The sequence below is a fragment of the Wyeomyia smithii genome, chromosome 2 (assembly GCF_029784165.1).
Source record: "Wyeomyia smithii strain HCP4-BCI-WySm-NY-G18 chromosome 2, ASM2978416v1, whole genome shotgun sequence".
NCBI lineage: Eukaryota > Metazoa > Arthropoda > Insecta > Diptera > Culicidae > Wyeomyia > Wyeomyia smithii.
In genome coordinates, this window is record NC_073695.1 from 254,744,220 (window position 1) to 254,767,105 (window position 22,886).

At 37.6% G+C, this 22,886-nt stretch overlaps 1 protein-coding gene across 8 annotated transcripts in view; it reads left to right on the forward strand.

The window, feature by feature from the left end:
* The first annotated feature begins 947 nt into the window (after nt 1–947).
* Nucleotides 948–22,886, forward strand: part of LOC129720749 (long-chain-fatty-acid--CoA ligase 1) — a 90,178-nt gene continuing 68,239 nt past the window's right edge. The window contains exons 1-2 of one of the 8 annotated variants that reach the window (XM_055672427.1): nt 948–1,059; nt 16,139–16,596. In XM_055672427.1, the coding sequence (XP_055528402.1) occupies nt 16,521–16,596 (76 nt within the window). In that variant the 5' untranslated portion in view covers nt 948–1,059; nt 16,139–16,520. Of the gene's footprint in view, nt 1,060–1,237; nt 1,437–15,791; nt 16,597–22,886 lie in introns of those variants that run through there. The other 7 variants (XM_055672432.1, XM_055672429.1, XM_055672424.1 and 4 more) reach the window with 7 other exon arrangements.

Here is a 22,886-nt window from a genome sequence, read left to right on the forward strand (position 1 = left end):
AACCAATCCGGATTCACCAACAGACACCGTAAAGGTGGCGTGTTGTTTTGGTGATTATATTAGACTAGCGATGCTAGTTTTGATCGGAGGTTCGTTTTCTTTCTGCTCTTGGAGAATAAAAGTGTGTGATGAAAATAACTAAAGTGACTTACTCAATCGGTATTAGTACGCAAGTTTTACCGTGGGAAGACGTTCTTCAGATACATTGATTTCTGCGCCAGCCAGGTGTGAACGTCATTGACGTGGTTTGGCCATGTATGTATTGTATGGGCGCCTCACTTCTTTCGTGACCGTTGTCGAAAGCCGTCTATCCGTTCATTGACTTGCAGGAAAAAATCCAATTGCTTACATCTGCTGTTCTGGTCCGATCTCACCGCACGATGTTTTGCTGCGCTCATGCGCACCTCTTATTCTAGTAAGAGGGTGTTGGGCGTAAAAGGGTCTCACCTGTTATGTTACCTGCAACCAAGATCAACGATTTCAGTGCAAATTTGTTTTATATAATGCCCATTACAGTTTCAATATAAATCTTAACTCCAATACGGCAGAATATTTACAAAACAATATTGAGAAAGTAAAAAAAATAAATAAAACAAATCTAACGATCCTAAGCTTTTACCAAAACTACACACAATCTGAATGGGTGTGCATTTTCACCTTTAGTCTGTCCTCTTTCTCTCTTCGTTTGTATAAACCATTTGCCATTTTTCCTCTCCCAAATCATCGGTGGCGGTTCCCATATGCGGTGGCCGGCCTCTCTGCGTTTCAAATGCTTTCGAAGAAAACATAAAGTACGGCGAAGACACGATAGTGCCAAAGAGGTAGTTTCTCTACACATTACGGACTCTCTGTGGTAGCGATATCTACCGTCTATCGACATGTAATTCGACGAATGTAATTATCATACATTTTCCTGTGCTTCACTGCGGCGCAAAGTACGGTTACTCGTTCAGTGAGAGTGGTGTCTGTGCAGTGAATGGTCATGGAGAAACGTGGTGCGATTTGAATGAAGTTATCTAATTTTGTGCTCTACCTGAGAAACGGAGACGCTGTTCTGTGGTGGGTTTGTTTGACAGTTCCGGCATCACACAGAGATTCGGCCCGTTTTGCTTGTGTTAGTGCATCATCTTTAGAGCGGGAGACGAATTTGGATGCAAATTTTGGACCTTTCTGTGTCCAATTCCAGCACATTGATATCGAACTGTCAGTGGTGTGTATCGCTAACTCCGGTCGCTGTTACCAAACTGTTATACTCACTGTTACAGCCGTACGCCAGTAAGGCGAACCTCGTGACGGCGATTTGCTAGTCTCAATAACTTGTGATAAACGTCGCCTCTCAGAATGGTTACCAGATCAGTGCTGAACCGTTGAAGAACGCAGTGCTCAAGATCGTTTGTGATTTGATTTGCAAAGTGCGACGAAAAAGTTGATTTTATGTAAGACGAATAATTATTGATTTTCTCCGGGTGCAGTGCGGGTAGTCGAAATTAGGGCTGATTTCGTCGCATGACGAAGGTGTGTTGGTGTGCGTACGTGGGGTGACAGTGAGGGTCAAAAATTGCGTTACTACAGTTTAATGTTTCAAAACTAAACACCTCCAATTAGAAAAAAATCGTGATATCTTGAATACAAGCCTCTGTGAATACAGCATAATTTATTATGAGCATTAAATCAATTCTCACGTTATCGAAATTCAACTAAAAGAAATGAACAATTGAAAAAACAAGCGATAGTTTAAGAACCATTACTTATCGGCAAAAGGAAAAAGTGAAAAATCGATTATCTCCCGTAGCACATGTAAAAACCTAATAGAACAGTTGGAAAAATTCTCAAAATAGCTATTCAACTTCCGACGGCCTTTTCTGCTTCTGTCTGTGGTACCCATCAGCATCGACAGTTGATGTTTAATAAGGACAAGAATGTCACCGGCTTTAGCCGGCAGCGAACATAAAACCAGAGGAAGAAGTAGACGCAGACGTTTGATAGCGAATGGCATTTGAACGCTTATAAATAAACGCGAGAGATTTTTGCGTGTGAAATTCACTTACTTTGCAATGAGCATGCCGGTACGGAGAAAAACAGTGTTTTATCTCGTTAGTTAACAGGACGGTCCCAAGTAACGACAAATGACATGTTGGTTTGCGTTAGGGTCTATGAAATTATGCAAAGTATAGGCCTTGCACTTGCTCTTCAAGGCAATTTGCGTTTTCAGAAGGTTAGAAGTCACATTTTCGATGTGATTAGCGCTGGTTATCTGTTCAAGCTGTTTAACAAATAGAAGTTACCAGACGAATATTTGTTAAAATACAATAGTAAAAAATACAAAAAAAAAAATAAATTCAAAGCAGCCACTTGGTTTTATTAGAATTTTTGAAAAAAGAACTCTAAACTATAATTATAGGTAGTAACACTCGCATAAAGTTCCAAAGTCAATTATAAAGATTGCGTCAAACGTTTCGTGCTCTAATCCAAACCTCGAAAACGATTATCTAAATTATTTAAGGGCCATTATCTTCGCAGCTGTTGATGGACTGTTAATTTCTCACCCGTTGCATTAAGGCTCATGTATTACAACAAGCCATTTATCATCATTGGGTATTGATTTTTTTCGCTTTCATTCCGTTTAAATACTTCCTGTCGCGCGTCTCGTCGTATATCGAATGACATGTCAAGTCGGAATTCGCTGTTATACTGGAATGTAGAGAAAAACGGAAGGAAAAATTTCCTTCACTTTACTTTCGTGTACTAAGTGTGGTATCAACAAACTAACGTGCCAAATGCAACGCTGCTTTTATTTCGATCAGTTATTCGTGAGACTATTGATAAGCTTTAATTTCTTGGAAAAAGTTAGCTTCATACTCGAAAACCCGTAGTTGCTGTTAGACGACACTCGATTTGATTTACGAAAATTAATAAATAACAGTAAATTTATTGATTACCTAATCAGTTACTGACATTGGCTTGGTTTGGTAAGACAAAATAGTGATCTTGTAAATAAAATTTAAATGAACTTGGGATTTTGGGTGGAAAAACCGTAGCTGAAATTATCACTTAGCTAACAAATCATCATTATACATAACACATCGTGTTGAATAATTTAGTGAAGCAAATATAGGCTTTTTGACAAAATGGTACAAGAGTATAGTGGCGTTAAGGCAGCAGAGGTGCTAAACGAATAACGGTAAACATTTCACGGAATAATTAGTAGAATTTGAACTGAGGTGCCTTATTGACACATTTTATGTTCGTTTCTTTTAGTAAGCGAATATCCGTAATTATTAAAATTAGCAGCAAAAACATCTTCCTACGTATTTTGTTGTTTCTGGATACGTAAACCTATTATTATCAATTTCTGAGTGGTACAACTTTAGGTGTGAGGATTTGAAACAAGATAACAGCCTTATTTACGCGAAAATCATAAATGGATAGTTAATTTAAATGAGTTCAAAACTGTTAGTGTATTCAAACGTTCAGTTTTAATTGAAATTGTATAAAGTTCATGTTATAGCCAGTTCAAGTTATTTAAAAAAAAGGGTCGTACAGTCCGTGATATGTGACTGCATATTGTTCCTCGTATAAATGCACAGAAAAAATCAGGTTCCCTCGCAGTAGAGTTGTCTACAGTGCTGAGCTTAATTTTAGTGCAAAAATGTATGATTTATAATTTGTGTGATCCACGTTGACATTGATATTTCTTGAAAACTCCTAACAGTTGTAAAAGGATTACCTAATGAATTTTGTACATGGAATCCTTGAGTAGTAAAGATTGATACTATTTTTATGTCAACTTTAATCCAAATTAAAATTTTCTTTTCAGCAACTCTGATTTTTTAAATCTAGTTTCTGAAGATTTAAAGAATTGGGTATTAAACATGAATGCAGTTTCGACTAAAAGAAAAATCATCAAACAAAAAAATGGCACAATGAGTTACATATTGGCATCAGAGTTTATAAATAGATTTGGGTCAACATTGAAGTAAATAAGTGACATTATATACGATTTGCAAGTTCATACGATTTAAGGCGTTCAATAGTACTAGATAAAATACGTTGACACACAGTATCGTAAAATGACTCTGACGACAGAGAATAGGCGCAGTGATCGGATCGAGGTTCAGAACACAGCCTTGTTGAATATAATAAAGATAAATGCCGCATCCAACCACAATAAATTATTAATACATATGCCAAGACTGTACTAAGTAAAGGGTAACGCGTACTTCTCATTCAAAAAAAAATAATGAAATTGTTTTTGGATGTAGGTTGTATATAACGCAATGTTTATTCGCAGTACATGTTACACACTGCTGCATTTTGGTTCGTAGAGCATCGTAGTAGAATCATAATACGGGTGAAACAAAGTTGTATGTATGCTTAAATTATGGCAACAGAAAATTGTAATAAGTAGCAAACAGAGATGTTCATACCTCAGATTTTATGCAATAGGTAATTGTTATAGAATTGTAAAAAATGAAATAAAAAGTTGTATATCTTTTAATGCGCGAACCATTTTGGTGCGTATATTGCCCCATTTTGGTACTTATAAGCTCATATAGAACGTCATATACAACTTTATCAGATTGTACAACGGTGCTTAAATCTCAGCATCAACAACAACAACAACAACAACGGACCAAATTGTTGGCTGTGCATTTAGTCGTTATTTTTAATACTTCTGAATTTGAATACCTGAATTCTATCCTCGATTCGTATGGCTTAGCTGCCCAGATTCGTTTGAATCAACACAAATTTGGTTTTTCATGTTGAAAGAATGCTAATGTTTCACAACGTATGCGTGAAGATGATACTTTGCAAATTTTAGGGGTCTTTTTTCAGATAACATGAAGCTCAATGATTAATGCTTATCACCAACGCTTAGTTACAAATAATAAAGCTGTGATGAAACTCCATAAGGCTCGTCAGGTCAATATTTTAGGAAGGATCATTATAATTCTGCATATTTCATGTAATTCAAACTGTTGTATGTAGCTCAAATAATACCAGCTAAACTTTTGAATTGAATAGAAATCAACTATACCTGGATTTTAAAGAAGAAAAGGTCTACAATTATAATGATAATTATCAATGCAGGAGCTTAAGCAAAAGCTTGATTTTCAAAAACAAAAAAAATCTATAACATCAATACAGATGGAATTACAAGGGAGGAATATTATTTGTTTAAGATGTAATAAGATGTCACGAAATGCTCGTGAGTGGTAGGTTAAAAGAATTCATTTAAGAGATAAACAGATTCCATGAATTGAAACAAAATTGCCTCTTGATTGGGATGTTATATGGGAAAACTTACCTAAACTAACCAGTCAGCTTCAGGCGCAAGTGTTCCTTGCTGTTCGAAGAGGTCGTCTCCATTCAATTCGGTTCATGGCTGCAAGCTTATCAATGTCGTTGAAGAAGCACCGAGAATTTCTCGTAATTCGTCTAAATCAAAATTAACTTTATTTCCTCAAAAACCAATAATACGCTATCATAATGAATCATAATGAGTTCCATCAAAAAATCGTGTCAATCAACAATTCCACTATATATAACACTATATAAAACAAATTGTAAGACCATTGAGATATAGTTGGAATTCTGTCAACACCCCCTCAAAATCAACTTATTGAGTTTCTTGAGTTAGAATCGCATTAAATCAAGTTGACATGAGCCGTTGAGAGCAAAAGTGGTTCATGTGCCATTTTCACACTTTTTGGGTTTTTTGCATAAATTGATGCAGAACACAATAACGTACTAGAATATCTGAAAAAAACCGAGATATGATAACCTAAACCAAAGTTATAGCCAGAACAATTTTTGGTAATTAACATAATCACCATTTCGTTGAGAGCAAAAGTGGTACATGTCCAGTCTGTGCATATTAGATGAATTGTAAATCGAAGATCTTAGGATATAGAACAATCATGTCTTCAGCAAAGTTGGTCAAGTGATTGAGTACTTTCAGATAAAGATCTGTCTGCTTTGGAATTTTCTCACTATGTGGCGCTAGTGTACCCGTGACTATTTTGTAACAGAAAGAGTTTCATCTATTTCAGTATCAACTCGTATGCTGTGGCCAATTAAAAACATAACTCTCTGAGGTCTTTGATATATATATATATATATATATATATATATATATATATATATATATATATATATATTTATATATATATATATATATATATATATATATATATATATATATATATATATATATATATATATATATATATATATCTATATATATATATATATATATATATATATATATATATATATATATATATATATATATATATATATATATATATATATATATATATATATATATATATATTTACACACTGGATCCAGGTTTGGCTTAAGGCAGGCCACCGATAGCCTTCCGGAAGATCCAGAAATATTGTAATTGAGGTCAATTCTCTAAAGCGATCCTAGAGTTTCCTAATTTTTTCGAAACTGCTAGCGTAAAATGTCAATTTTCAAAAGTGTTCCTAAAGCTTCCTGTTTTTTCGAGACCAATTCTAGAAGGAAAATGATCTTTTATCGAAATATGCTCCAAGAAGGCCACCACGTGAACCACCAGTACCAGTACCAGTACCATAAAAGAGATTAATTTTGAAGAACAGTCCCATTTTTTTTCTAAACCACTCCCAGACGAAAATAAATGATCTCATGACAGAATGTTACTCAAATTTACCATCAGATAGCCCTCCGAAAGATCCGGAGTTACCGTAAACGAGATTAATTTTGAAAAACAGGTCCTACCCGATCAGAAAGAAAAAACAAAAATATAAAAGAAGCTGTTAGATTGTTACGGGAAAAACCTAACAGGCTGTGTTTTCAGTTTGAACCCGTTAGGTGTTAAAATAACAGAAATTATAACAGAAATGATTCTACTAGTATCAAACACATATCAAAATTTGTTACTAATGTATCAGCTTTCTAACAAAATAAGATAGTATATAGAACAATACAATAACAAACATTGTTAGAAACAACAGGTTTTGATAAAAACGAAAAATTAGTTAGACTTGTTTCAGAACTACTTCATTTCAGGTTTTGTTATTAAAACTCATTCAGATTCAATTCTGTTATCAAAATTATATGGAAAAATACAAAATTGTATTAAAATATGTTATTTGTATCTCGCGTTGATAGAATTTTGTAATTTTTTAGTTCTGCTCTTCTGATCGGGTAGTCCCATCTGGATACGGTATATATATATATATATATATATATATATATATATATATATATATATATATATATATATATATATATGTATATATGTATATATATATATATATATATATATTATATATATATATATATATATATATATATATATATATATATAATATATATATATATATATATATATATATATATATGTATATATATATATATATATATATATATATATATATTATATATATATATATATATATATATATATATATATATATATATATATATATATATATATACTATATATATATATATATATATATATTTTACCAAGGCTGTATCATATTTTCAGTTCACTCATTTGTCGCTCCTATAACTTCATACACTGTCTGCTTTAATGAACAGGTTCTAGTATTTTCCATGTTTTTTTTCTTCGAAACTATCAGTTGCAAAAATATACCATAATATCAAAGAAAAGCCGGGCTAGTGCTGCTGCTAAGGAAGGACGACTGCTGTTGTCGCTGTCTAGAACTATTATGAGCGGCTCCGGCTGAAACAGGCTCTTATATAAGCCAAATAGCATGTTTTCAATTGCAAGGTATATGATCCTGTCGACCGTGCTTGTGAAGCAAGCATATAACGACCAATCAGAGGTCGAATTTTTCGTTTTGACAAGGCTTGACTATTTTCAATAGTACAATAGTGTGAATAATAAAATTACAATTATCTTATTTTGGGAAGAATCTTAGAAGATTTTCCAATCTATTGCTGCAAGAACGAAGGAAATCCATCGAATACTAACCGATTTATTAGCATTTGAAATTGGACATATTTTTCACTTTTTTCTGTTTTAGATTTTCATTTCACATCCCTATATAGCCGAACTTACTGAGAGAAGTATTCTACTTCAAAACCGCGCTGCTCCTGAGACGTGGTGACCAACCACAGGGCTAGTGCTGCTGCTAAGGAAGGACGACTGCTGTTGTCGCTGTCTAGAACTATTATGAGCGGCTCCGGCTGAAACAGGCTCTTATATAGGGATGAAAATAGGAATGAATTATTTTACGTACGTGGTGGAATGATATAACTTGAAAAATATGTGTGACTTCATTCCGGCTCAGAGCGATCATTTGATAAGCTCCACCTTTTTTTTCAGTTTCTAAAGTTTTTCCTCAGTTTCGTAGCACGGATGCACAAAAATGATTTCTTGTCGAGCCGGACCGATAGCACTCTCATTGAAGCAACAACATAACATGTTTTGTGTCGTGTTGTGCAGCTTCGTTGAAGAAAATGTTCCCGTCCCCGTGTCGCATGTAAGCAGATTATTGTGTTCAGTAGACAGTAGATAGTGTATCCAGCGAATAAACACCGATGGTGCTCTCACACACGCAACGGTTTTAACCGTATCTTATTGCGGTTTGTAACATCAAGCGATTTCGTTTGCTCGCTGTTGCATGTTGCATCATGTTGCAACTTGGCAGCTGGGAGACGACGAAATTCTGTTTACGCTGATTGATTGAATCGTCTTCATATTAGCTCTGCATAGTCGAACTAACTGCTTTTGTGAATGCGTTCTAACAGGGCAGTTTATTATTCAATGTCGGTTATGCTGATCGCAGCGTTTGCGCTGCCCCTACAGTGGGGAGTTTACTAAATAAAGTAAAAATTAGACAACTACAACAGAATTTGGTTGCATCCCGCACAGAATGTCTGCTTGTGTTGATGCCAGAAAATTATTAACCTTCAATTATTTTTTTATTTGCCTTCAAAAAAAGCATTTTGCTGTTCAAAATCGGTTGCTAATTACAACCTTTGAGCTGCCCTAACATTGGGGGAATTAAGATACACGGACAACATGCACTGTGGAAGCTATTTCACATTCAGTAAATTAGACGGGTGCGACAAATTTAAATTGCTAGGATGCAACACAGAATACTTGCTTGCGTTGACAAAAATTATTAACTTTCAATGACTTGTTTATTTGCCTTCAAAAAGGCATTTTGATTTCCAAAATTGGATTTTCTGATGGCAATCTTCATGCTGCCCCAACACGGGGGGAATAATGGCTGTCTGGCGACACGCGCTGAGAAAAACCGAGACGTGGTGACAAACCACAGGGCTAATGCTGCTGCTAAGGAAGGACGACTGCTGTTGTCGCTGTCTAGAACTATTATGAGCGGCTCCGGATTTTTTTGAAGTAGAATACTTCTCTCAGGAAGTTCGGCTACATAGGGATGTGAAATGAAAATCTAAAACCGAAAAAAGTGAAAAATATGTCCAATTTCAAATGCTAATAAATCGGTTAGTATTCGATGGATTTCCTTCGTTCTTGCAGCAATAGATTGGAAAATCTTCTAAGATTCTTCCCAATATAAGATAATTGTAATTTTATTATTCACACTATTGTACTATTGAAAATAGTCAAGCCTTGTCAAAACGAAAAATTCGACCTCTGATTGGTCGTTATATGCTTGCTTCACAAGCACGGTCGACAGGATCATATACCTTGCAATTGAAAACATGCTATTTGGCTTATATAAGAGCCTGTTTCAGCCGGAGCCGCTCATAATAGTTCTAGACAGCGACAACAGCAGTCGTCCTTCCTTAGCAGCAGCACTAGCCCTGTGGTTGGTCACCACGTCTCAGGAGCAGCGCGGTTTTTCTCAGCGTGTGTCGCCAGACAGCCATTATTCCCCCCGTGTTGGGGCAGCATGATAATTGCCATCAGGAAATCCAATTTCGGAAATCAAAATGCCTTTTTTAAGGCAAATAAACAAGTCATTGAAGTTAATAATTTTTGTCAACGCAAGCAAGCATTCTGTGTTGCATCCTGGCAATTCAAATTTGTCGCAGCCGTCTAATTTACTGAATGTGAAATAGCTTCCACAATGCATGTTGTCCGTGTATCTTAATTCCACCAATGTCAGGGCAGCTCAAAGGTTGTAATAAGCAACCGATTTTGAACCGCAACATGCTTTTTTCAAGGCAAATAAAAAAATAATTGAAGGTTAATAATTTACTGGCACCAACACAAGCAGACATTCTGTGCGGGATGCAATCAAATTCTGTTGTAGTTGTCTAATTTTCACTTTATTTAGTAAACCCCCCAATGTAGGGGCAGCGCAAAGGCGCGATCAGCATAACCGACACTGAATAATCAACTGCCCTGTTAGTACGCATTCACAAAAGCAGTTAGTTCGACTATGCAGAGCTAATATGAAGTCGATTCAATCAATCAGTATAAACAGAATTTCGTCGTCTCCCAGCTGCCAAGTTGCAACATGATGCAACACGCAACAGCGAGCAAACGAAATCGCTAGATGTTACAAACCGCAATAAGATACGGGTTAAAACCATTGCGTGTGTGACTGACACGCAAGCAGCCGGGTTATTTTTCTTGTAAAAGTATTCTACTTCAACCTTGCGGTCGTGGCTTTGCATACAACCTTCTTGTGATTTTTTTTTTTTTGGATTCAATATTCTTTATTTTTCTTACGGTATTTTCATTATACATTTGTTTTTTGAACATTGTGAGAGATTCAATTTTATCAACTTTTCAACTCTGATGTTTTTAATGTACCATAAGTGTTACTACTTTTTCCTTTTCTACGTACATGATTTACATTTTAATGCTCGGCATTAGAGTTTTAATTATTAAATAAATATACCTAGCTACTTATAAATAAAGCTCACGAATGAGCACCGCACTAGAGTTAAGTGCATTGTTTTTAGTGTTTTCAGCGTGAGCAGAGATTATGTTTTCGGTCATATCGATACCAGCTATTTGATGCACTTCTGATGTTCGGGTTCCGAAGGGCACGTTCAAAATCATTTTCAGGAACTTGTTCTGGATCCGTTGAATCTTTTGCAGGTGGGTTCTCGCGCAGGTTCTCCAGATCGACGAGGCGTATAGAAGCATCGGCAGGATGACCTGTTTGTATACCGTCAATTTATTCACGACGGATAATTTCGATTTTCGGTTGATTAGCGGGTACAACTTCTTCATTAGCACTAAGCTTTTCGTTACTGTTTGTTCAATGTGGGGGCGATTAAGTAGCTTATGATCATAGGTCAAACCAAGGTAGCGAACATTTGACGACCAGGGAATATCCACATTGTTCAAACGAATCTTTGTTGTCGGCACCAAACGTTGACTATTCCGATGTGGGAAGACTATGGTCTGAGTTTTTGCTGCATTCACACACATTTTCCATGAGGTGAGGTAATACACAAAGACGATAAGCCCAGTTTGCAGCTTTTTAACTATTTGGTTGATCTGTCTGCCCTCGTACATAATGGCGGTATCACCAGCAAACAGCGACAGGATGCCTCCATTGGGTAGTTCAGGAATATCTGATGTGAATAAGTTGTACAGAACAGGACCAAGGATACTGCCCTGTGGAACACCAGCTCCTACGTCGTATGGGTCAGACAGGCCACCCAGCACACAGACCTGAGATTTGCGCAGCGTAAGATAGTTTTGCACAATCTTCACTAGATAAACGGGATAGTTGTAGCGCTGTAGCTTGTAGATAAGCCCGTCGTGCCACACGTTGTCGAATGCTTTTTCTATGTCCAGGCAGGCCATGGCAGTTGTTTTAGATAGCTCCTTGTTCCGATTGATGAGTTTTGTTACTCTCTGCAGTTGATATGTTGTTGAATGGCCTCTGCGAAAACCGAACTGTTCGTCCAGGAATATGTTGTTCACTTCTGCGTGGCACAGAATACGGCTGTAGATGCATCGTTCGAATACCTTGCTGAGGGCAGAAAGCAGACTGATGGGACGGTAGCTTTTGGGGCATGTGGGATCCTTTCCTGGTTTCAAAATGGGAATCACTTTCGCCAGTTTCCACTTTGTTGGAAAGTATGCCAATTCAAGGCATCGGTTGAACACTTTTTCCACCACAGACAAGGCTGTTGGTCCAAGGTTTTTGAGCACAAGGTTGAACACTCCGTCAAATCCGGGAGCCTTCATGTTCCGAGAGAATTTAATGTTGTTTTGTACCTCGTCCACTGTTATCCGCTGATCAGGTGGTGAGATATTCGGTGTGCGGGCCAGAATTACTATCGATTCACTGACAGCTGGTTCGATTCCACTCACAATATCACGACCAAGATTGTGGAAAGCGGCAAAATGCTGAGAGATAGCACAAGCCTTTTCGCGGGAAGTTAGCAAAGTTTCACTATTCACTATTAATGGCGGAATGGGTTTGGTTTGTTCTTCAACACTTTAGCCACACGCCAAAATGGCCGTGAGCAGTTGGGCAAATTACGTAATTCGGTTGCAAACTGTCTGTTTTTCACTTTCTCCAGACGTTCTTGAACGATTTTTGTCAGCTGTCTAGCGTAGAATCGGTGCCTAGGGTTGCGGGTACGTTGATATTGCCTTCTCAGCGAGTTTCGCAAGGAAATTATGCGCTTGGTGTTATCGTCGATTTGCGCAAACTTACGTGTCACTGGAACAGATGGGATGTAGCGGCACTCTGCTTCCTGGATGACGTCTATCATGGACTGTAGAGTACGATCGATGTCTCCAGTGCTGTTCAAAGTGATGTCCGCATCAAGATGGTTTTCAACATACCGCTGCAGCTGAACCCAATTTGCACGATGGTAATTTCAGCGTAGCTAGCTGTTCCATCGAGTACAAATTGCTATTTGCTGGGGGCATGCTGGCAGCCTGTGCATAACTCAAAAATCCGGGGGGGGGTCCCGGCTAGGAACACCACCAGTTGGAGGAGGTGGAAACGGCAACGTACTTGAAGTCGCTGGTGGGGTTGGTGTAACGCTAGGTTGTACACTTTTTCTATTCGACGGTCGCTGGCGATTGGCAATTTCACTTCGAATTTTGATAAATTCTGCTTGTTTTGGACAGGAACGGCTGTTCGTAGCATGCTCTTTGTCACAGTTGAGACACTTGATTTGTTCGGCTTCCTCAACAAGACAATCCACTGTTCGATGCGGACCTGCACATTTCATGCAGCGACTCTTGATGTGGCAATTCTTTGTGCCATGTCCATAGTTCAAGCAATTGGAACACTGCGTGACATCGCGATGAATCGGTTTGTATCGTTCCCATTGCACGATGATGTTGAATAGGGCGGTGATTGTTTTCACTGTGCTCAGTGTAGTTGAACCCCTGGTCAGGTGGATCAGGTATAACTGATCACGATACTTGATGGCTTTGTTGTGTCTTATCATTTTATATACTGTTTCCACTTCTAGGCCGCAAGCGACAAGTTCCGTTTTTAACTCGTCCAGTTCCAATTCCGGTAAACCACGCAGTACAACTTTGAATGGTTTTGTAGCTGCAATATCGTGAGTAAAATACTCCGCTTTTGTTTGCTTCAGGCAAGCCTCTACTGCCTTGTAATGTGGGGTGGATGGAACGACGATTTTGTAGCCGTCCGTGCATAGCCTCAGGGTAGCTATCAGCCCTTTGCTGATAAGTTCATTGAAGTGTTGCCTCAGTCCAGGCGGGAAACCTTTTACGTAGAAAGGCGGCATTTTCTCCTTCTTTTCCGTTTTCTCGGTAGTTTGGTCAGCCAGCGATGCAAACTTGTTAGCAGCTAGTATCTTCTTGGCGATTCCATCATCCTTTTCAGCAGGGTCACGAGGACGCTTATTGTTTTGCTCCTTACTGGAACCCGTTTTTCCCATTTCGTTGGGACACGACAACGTACTGTTGTATAACGAATGCGATAGGTAAAATAAACGAATGCGATAGGTAAACTAAAACTTTCAGTTGTTGTAACAAACACGTCTGTACACACCAAGCGTTAGACGAATAATGAGCGGCTCCGGCTGAAACAGGCTCTTATATAGGCCAAATAGCATGTTTTCAATTGCAAGGTATATGATCCTGTCGACCGTGCTTGGGAAGCAAGCATATAACGACCAATCAGAGGTCGAATTTTTCGTTTTGACAAGGCTTGACTATTTTCAATAGTACAATAGTGTGAATAATAAAATTACAATTATCTTATTTTGGGAAGAATCTTAGAAGATTTTCTAATCTATTGCTGCAAGAACGAAGGAAATCCATCGAATACTAACCGATGTATTAGCATTTGAAATTGGACATATTTTTCACTTTTTTCGGTTTTAGATTTTCATTTCACATCCCTATGTAGCCGAACTTCCTGAGAGAAGTATTCTACTTCAAAAATACTGTCTAGCACTTTACCAGCTGATTATTGCGTTCTTTGGCGATTCAGGAAACTCTCTGCAGGTCAAAACCATTCTGCCGACGGCTTGAGGTTGGTACAATTGGATTATTGTTCACATGATTTCCATTGCACCTTTCTGTTTTGCGTAGTGAATAATTGAATCCTATTGATTTATAAATATCAGTGTACCTATTCTATGAGTTGACATGTTTGACTCCAGTAGGTTTGAGAAATGATCCATCGCACGCAATTTTCTATCCTACACATATCTTAAGGGCATTTTTGAAACGAAGAACGAATTGAGATAAATAACATCAGTACGCATTCGAAATTCCACTAAGTGCAACACTGTCAACGATGTTCAGCGAATAAAGTACTTAGGGTGTGGGACTACTTCGGCAGGGGTTTTCTTCGTAATATATTTCTCATTAGAATGAAGCAAAAATTATGACGAAGAAAACCCCTGACGAACTAGTCCCACACTCTATTACTGTTGAAATCAAAATTTTTGACGTCGATTTCTGTGTTTCTCGATCTTCCAGCCTCATCATATTTTTTTAATTTCACCTTGTGGCCATTCCGCGCGACGAACTTTTGGATAATCGCCATCGAAAGATTTCTTTGTTTAAACAGTATTTTTGCCATCATAAAGCAATGCTTTACCAAACTACAAATTTCACTTTCTTCCGTGGTAACTTGAACGTAAGTTACTATCATGTCGTGCAATTTTGACAGCGTTCTAGTTGAGATTGGTACGATTGGGGAAGGCTAAAGATTTTTGATTGGTCACGTTATCTTTGTGTCAGCGCATGAGGTAGATTTTTATTATTGGAGTTTTTGGGTCCTACTTTCATTGCTCATGATCCTAAAGTGAACTCACAGCGGTTTTCGATGTTACTCTCAGTTCTAATAACAGTTCTGAAAAATTTGTCAACAACTTGTGAAAGAGTGCATTATAATTTGAATTGTTACCCATAATTTGTTGAGAATATGATCTACACAACGAAATTAACAGCTTGGTAAAGATTAACGTCGACTGCGAAGAACACGTTCGCTAGATTTTCATTATACTTTTATGTTTTTCGTAATAAACAATTGACAAAATGCTCATACAAATTAATCCTTTTTATTTTATAAATATTAGTGTGCATGTTTTGTGCGTAATAATTCATATCGCACGCAATTTTCTATCCTACGCACTTCTTAAGGGCATGCTTGAAATAAAGAACGAATTGAGATAAATAACGTCAGTACGCATTAGACTCCACTGAGTGCTTTGTCAACAGTGTTCGGTGAATCAAGTGCGTATTATTGTTAAAAACAATTTTTTTTTTGCCGGATTCTGTGTAACACAAACTCTTTACCTTCATCATATTTTTTTTTTTTGTGATATGAAAAAAAATCATATTTTTTCATTAATTGTAAACGTTCCAGCAGAAAACGAAGTTTCTACAGCAGCGACTGTACCGATGGTTATTTCAATCTTTCCTGTAAAACTACAAAATAAATACAGTGCTGCAAATTCGCATCGTTGCTTTGTGTACAAACAAGCTTCTTTTGCAAAATTCATGCCGCGCGAAACAGGAACTGTTGAGGAACAGCTGACACCTCTCTCCGCTTCTCGCTCCTTCGCATCTGGTCGCGAAACTCTTTGTGTAGCGTTGCGATAGGGGCGATCGGCTCAATTGCAATCAAGTCATTCGCGTGGCAGGACAAAGTGCGCTGCGTTCTCTGGCCGTCGATCAACCGGCGCCCTGTTATTTTCAATTACTATTGAACAGCAGTCCCTCTCAAAGTTGACCGATAACAACTCAGTGATAGCCTAAGTGAAAGTGCTACTATTAAGCTGTCTAATTTTGCTGAAATCGAAAATTGCCTGACCCTTCAGCTGATAAAAATAAGGCAACCCACACAGTGACAAGCCAGATTAAATTTAGCTTTAAATCAAACAGAAGAAAAGTGTGCAATAAATGCGATAACAGTGCTAGGGCTACTCATAACCCGATAGTGTGTCCCGATTGATAAGTCAGTTCGCTGATGCCAGTCTGTCGAGTGGTTGGTGAAATCAAAACACAAGGAAAAAACGCGTGAAACAAAGCGGTCGGTTTTCGCGAGAACCGTTACACCATCCCCGAGCCAGTGTTGCTCCAGTGCATGCGGTGAATGAACATCGTTTCGGATTTTATCCGGTGGATTAAGTCAATGCAGCACCTCATCATGAACAATTCAACTGGCTTAAGTAAGTACCAACGCAACTTTTTTTTGCATGCTGATTGTTTTTGTGGTTAAATTTTTGAAAAAAGTAGTAGCTCGAATGTTGTTACTTTGATTTGATGATTTTTGCTGATTTTTATTGTTTCGTTATAATAATGTTTAATTTTGCAAAAATTTTCTAAGAGTGCGATGGTGACACATGGAGAAAACCAAAATTGACGATTTTTTTGCGAAGAGTTCTCTTTCCTTTTTTGTTGAATCGTAAAATTTCGCGAGAAATCTTTGGGGTATAGGTTTATTTTAATTTTTTTATACAATTCAAGAAAAAACTATCTAGAAAAATCTTCACCCAAACTTTACTGTTATAATATTTTGATTCGTGAGTTATGAATGATATACAAAATTCTGCTATCCTGCTTTTCCAATAAAACACCAAGATAAGTAGACTGGTAATGACTGCAATTAGCAACAGCAGTTGCAAAGAAAAATTATTTTAATTATTATCTGCTCAGCTGACGAAAATGCAGACCAGCATTGACGTTGACCAAGCTTAAGATAAATATTTCAATATCATAAACGGCCCAAACTGCACGGGTGTGACGAACGATAACGAACGATTTGGGAAGTGCTTATCGCAAATCGCTTGTGCCAACTTTTATTCGTTGACTACAAGGTATTTTCAACTCCTTTCCATGATTGGCAAAAAAGGCGATAATGATGTTTTATCAGTTGATGATTGATATTCGTTAATATGTGATATCGTCAGCCGACTAACGCGTGTAGGCGATAATATCGTATTATAGGTAGCTTGAAATGAGCGGACTGTTGTTTGGCAAATTTATTGTCTTTCTTATCAACAATTGCATAACTATTAACTATGGTTGGTTGTGAATTATATCTTCACTGAAATCTTACCAACTATATAATAAACACTTAATTTCTTCATTATATCGAATCTTGACAATTTCAAATTTGGGAACCTGAAATATTGTCTGGACTCTGAAATTGCTCAGCAAACGAATTTTTTATTGGAAATCAAATATCTCTGATTGAAAATCTTCCTTATTCAGCTTTTATTCATTTAATTATTATTTGTCAGTCGGAATATATTTTTCACCTCTACTGATAATTTTTTTATTGGAACTAAGTTAGTGAAACAGGTAAAAGCTACGACAAACAGCAGCAGATTGTTTATTACATTAGGCGGCATCCATAAGCTACGTAACGCTCATAGGAGGGAAGAGGGGGTATCCTTGAGCGTTACGATTTGTTACATAGTGGAAGGGAGGGGTGGGGGGAAGTAAGATCAGCGTTACGTAACAAAAAATCTTTGGAGAGCCTCTCCAAAAACAAGCATTTCTGTTAAGCAAATTCTTCTACAGCATTACGTAATTTTAATGGGGGGTTGGTACGTTACGTTTCGTTACATATGGGGGGTGGGGATTCAAAAATTGGGTTTTTTACGTTACGTAATTATCTCCTAGATGGTCTTGAGGTACGATGCTAGCCTAACAAACCAGTCGTCGTAGGTTCGATTGTTGGCTCGGGAGAGACTGTTAGTGTCAGTAGGATCGTAGCGCTAGCCCCGCAATTGTCCTGCACACTAAATAGTCGGCAATGGAGTCTGTGTATAAATAAACAGAAGGTCAAGTTCCGAATCGGAATGTAGCACCAAGGCTTTGCTTTTTTTTGCGTTACGTAATTTATGGATGTCACATTAGTAATTTATTCCTGCATTTTGTCATTTACGAAAATGAGTTCGATTACAGGAATCGACAAAATAAGATTACAATTTGACACTTATTCATCAGCCCAGGTGCTACGACTATCTGAAAATTGTGATTCTTTCTGCTAAAACTAATGGAGTAGATTCGAAAGAACCGTGATTTGACGTGGAATCACGCGACAAGGTCTAAGCTAACACTATCAGGCTTGTAAACGGTCACCATATTCATTTGATCTCGCTTCCTTATCGTGCGTCACAGTCGGCTTTCGCTCGTAAATGTAAAATAACCAAACCATCGCCGCTCAGTTTACAAAAAGAACAGGATAGTCAAACGACACTCGCGTATCAAAGAGATGCACACTGTCAATCGTTTAACGATGTTATTTAGGCCTATTTCTGTCTACTTCGTTCATTTATGTTGAGAAATTTTATTGCAAGATCGATGATATAATTAATTTCCAGAATACACGCATTCAACGTGCGTAATTCTCATTTCTAGAAAAAATGTCAAAATACGTTTGAGGATGTCGTGATGGCGATTGTCATTTGACATGTTTGTTTGAGAATGTATTCAGACAGCGAGCCTGGGTAGCGTCAGAGGAAGAAGAAGTCGATTATCGCAGTGAAAAGTGGTTCTACCGTGACCATTTCGAAGCCTGAACACGATAACACGATGTGATATAACGAAAAATTAGAATAATCCATGGTGAAATAAACAAATCAAATCATCAAAAAACAGAGTTGCCACTTCACTTTCTTGATAACAACAGCAGACAAGAGAAGACTCTTAGCATGATGAAACATGAACTTCATCCGAAACCCCTTACACGTGAATTGGGGTGACGATCGTATCACTATTTTTGAATTCTCTTGAAATAAAGTAACCTTTTGATCCTTCCCTTTTGTTCACTTGACATTGCCACAAATCTTTTAAAGGCTTTAACAACTTTCCGCGTCCCCTTCTTTTCAAACTTCACTATTAACAACGGAACCGATACAAAATACTCGCTACTTGAAATCTAACTAATCTAATCTAATCTTAACAACAAACCCAATTTAACAAAAATATACCACCTGTTCGGTAGCGTGTTTTGTTGAAAATGCTGAGTTCGTTCTAGAAAATATAGGGTAAGGAACGGCTTAAGCAGTGACGCCTATTTTAATCAGTCAAAGAAACAATATCGTCAACGAAACTTTGATTCTCTGGCTGTCTTACGAATATAAGAAATACTGTTAATCCCGAAGAAGTCAGTGAACAACAAAAATATATCTGCTTTGTTTTTGTTTTGTACAACATATTTCTGCTTTGTTTTTGTAGACTTTTTGAAGAAGACAAAACATATTGTCGAAACGTTAAAGGAAAAGTAGCAGTACTTCGTTTAGTTCAGCTTAAAGACTGATGAGCTGAAAATTCAAACAATATTAAAATTCTTCCTTAACTACAAAACGTATTCCGGTCGTCCGAGAAAAACTAGTCCATGAATGGTTCGCGTAATCAAATGTTGCTCTGAAAATGACTGTTTTACATCAGGATCCATGGGCGTAGCCAGAATTTCGATTAGGGGAGGAGGGGGTGCAAGTTCTTCAAAATTTTAGAAGTAAAAAATGGTATTTTGAAAACTAAAAATTAATAATAGTAGTTAGTGATCAACACGGATTTGCTCGGTACTTTTGCCGCTGCAATGTCCTTAGTGGATCAACTGGAAAACCTGTGCAATTCCGCGCAACATAGGGCAAGCATTTCAATCAATTGTTTTTGATCTGGCTGATACTTTACACTGCCCGTAATTCAAAAATTGGCTAATATGCCATTTTTACCAAAAACGAGAAAACAGTTTTTCGTGATGGTAAACACCCTAAACAAGGTTCCTACGGAAACCGATTGTAGAAAAATGCATTTGGGAAGGCAAATGTGAAACAATTTTGGCTAATATCCAAAATAATTGAGAAATTTGCTAATATCCAATATATTTCAACCTGTGGCTTGTACATGAACCAGTGTTTTATTACTGTGCTTTGTTTCGTCTAACTTTCGAAAGTGTGTCGTAGCCTGGTGGTTGCTGGCGTCAGATAACCGATCCTTGCACTAAATTTTGCTTTTTTTACGGAGACTATTCGATGCAACAAGAATTTAATTGCAAAACTCAATTATCAAAAAACGTGACTGTTTCCTTCTGTCATAAATATTTACATTTTCAGGAAGGCTATTTAGCTCTTTGATTACAAGTAATATTAAAGAGAAGAAGATTGGAATCGCAGCTTTTGAAAATTACAGCGTGGTGAAACTGCTTTTTTTCCTTGATTCAATAGCTCGAGCCTCACGTTTCCGCAACGGTCTAATCGGTTGCACGTTACTTGCAAAAAAATTTACGCTCTTGTGTGCGGCCTACCGGCCGTTAACCGGAACATTCACCATAGCGGACGAAAACATGTGTGTAGGCATGTTTTTTAATTCTTTTTTCGTTTTATTCATCAACTTCTCCTGTAATTTCGATCGCCTCGAATAGTGAGCCGACTCTAGATCCGGCCAAAATACCGTGCCTTCGGCCTTATGGAATTTTTTGGTGAACGACGCAACATCCGGCCGGTACTTCGTACTATAATGCCCTACCAGTCGTTGCCGTCCAGGGTGAGACAGGTCTCGTCGTCCATCACCACCGCCACGTCTTGAATTGCCGGGAAAATCGATTTGACCATCTTATTCAGGCGCTGCCGCTACGTCATTACCTGCAGCTCCGAGACTAGTGAACGGGTATTGACCGTCCATGTTCGCCAAGCACTGTTTGATCGGTTGCACAGACCTCCAGGCCAAGCGCACGCAGCAATGTAGCCACTTTTACCTCGGTCTTCTTCTTCAGTATCCTTTAAAGTTTCTTGTCGCTCAGGGTCGTCGGCCGTCCGGAACCGGGCTTTCTTTCAATGCTCTGATTGGTGTCCAATAGTGCCAAGAACGGGCATATCCGGTGTCCACGACCTGCCGCACGATGTCCGTTTTCGACGCGGCGGGGTACCGTTATTTAAACACGCAAATGAATTTAATTCTGATGACTCATGGTTTAGTTTCATCAGTGCGTGTAAAGGTAAACCCATGAAAAATTTACAGGTTTTGTCCATTTTTTGGAGCAAATGTTATTAAAGTTATGGAAAATAAAATTTTACACCAATTTTCCCCCCTCTGGCTACGCCTTTGTCAGGATCCGAAACAAGAAACATTTAGGCTTGGCTCACGACGATGCGCAGCAATAGTTTAAAAGATTTGCAACAAAATAATAGGAAAATCAGCAATAAATTATTGATATCTTTTAGTTCTTATCTTTCATCGCTTCAAAAATCATCGTATTTCAACTTCTTATGTACTTACATAATGTTATTTTAAAATAAATAAATGCAACCTCTCTGAAACGATGTAAATGAAAAAAAACATTATCGAAACCCGAAAGCAATGAGCGTCACTTAAATCTATATTTTTTTAGTCTGGTTTTGCATACCTCAAACTAGTTGTTGAACTTATGTCCGACACTGTATATCTGCTCTACTTCTGGACAATGTGCTGTGCTCATATTAATGCGATAAAGTATTGTCAGCAAAATTGGCATCACGTTTATCACCTTAATTCGCCCATAAATCTGGTGTACCTCAAGGCAAAAATTTGGGATCACTGTTGTTTATTCCACTTTCTAATGTCGATGCTGCTGCACTTGGAATTGCCTATGGGCTGTTTTATGTTGATGATCTAAAAATATATTCGACGATTCGTTGCAATGACTTTCCGTAGCATAAATTGCCTGTCGTTGTTGAATTTTCACTACTGTTGTCTATTCACGACGCACGAACTTTGGTGGTCGCAATCAACTCGTTGTCTCGTGCATTAATACATGCAAAAGTTCATGTCTTAAATAACCAACGTATCCTCTCAAAACGCACAATGCTCATGACTTTGCCGTGATCCTGAAAACTACTGAACCGATTTCCTTAATCTTTTTTTTTTAAATTTCCGTTATTAAATTCGCCGGTCCTTGAACGATCGCTTTTTGAAACATACAGTTACATTTTGCCGCAAAAAAATTTTAATGCAATTTTTAGCGCTCAAAACGTGCATTTTTTGGGAAAAACGTTCCCGTGTGCACTGAAAACAAAACACTCATAAAAGCAATCGTTCATGGACACGGCACACTTCTTAACTAATGAAATAATATGAGTTTTTTGATATCGGTTGACCCGCTGAGTCTCTATCAGGATCACCGCAAGCCTCTGCAAAAAAAAGCGTTTCGAGGAAACGGCCATTACTCCAGTAATAATTGGTATATCTCAAAATCAAACCTTTTTTTTTGTTTGTTGATAAACTGTACCTTCTTTGATGCAATGAAAATGGTGCTATGCACCTAAAAATTAATTCAAACTTCCCTCATTTTTCTCGACCAAAAAGGTATATAACCCCTTAAGTTTTGGTAAAGGTGCCACTCCGTTGGACCGCTTCCTGTTTTCGTGATACGCAAGCATATATGTGTTTTTTTTCTAATTTATCAAACAGATTGTGAAAACGCTACGAATTTTAATACGTACCAATTGCTTCATGTATCAAATCATGT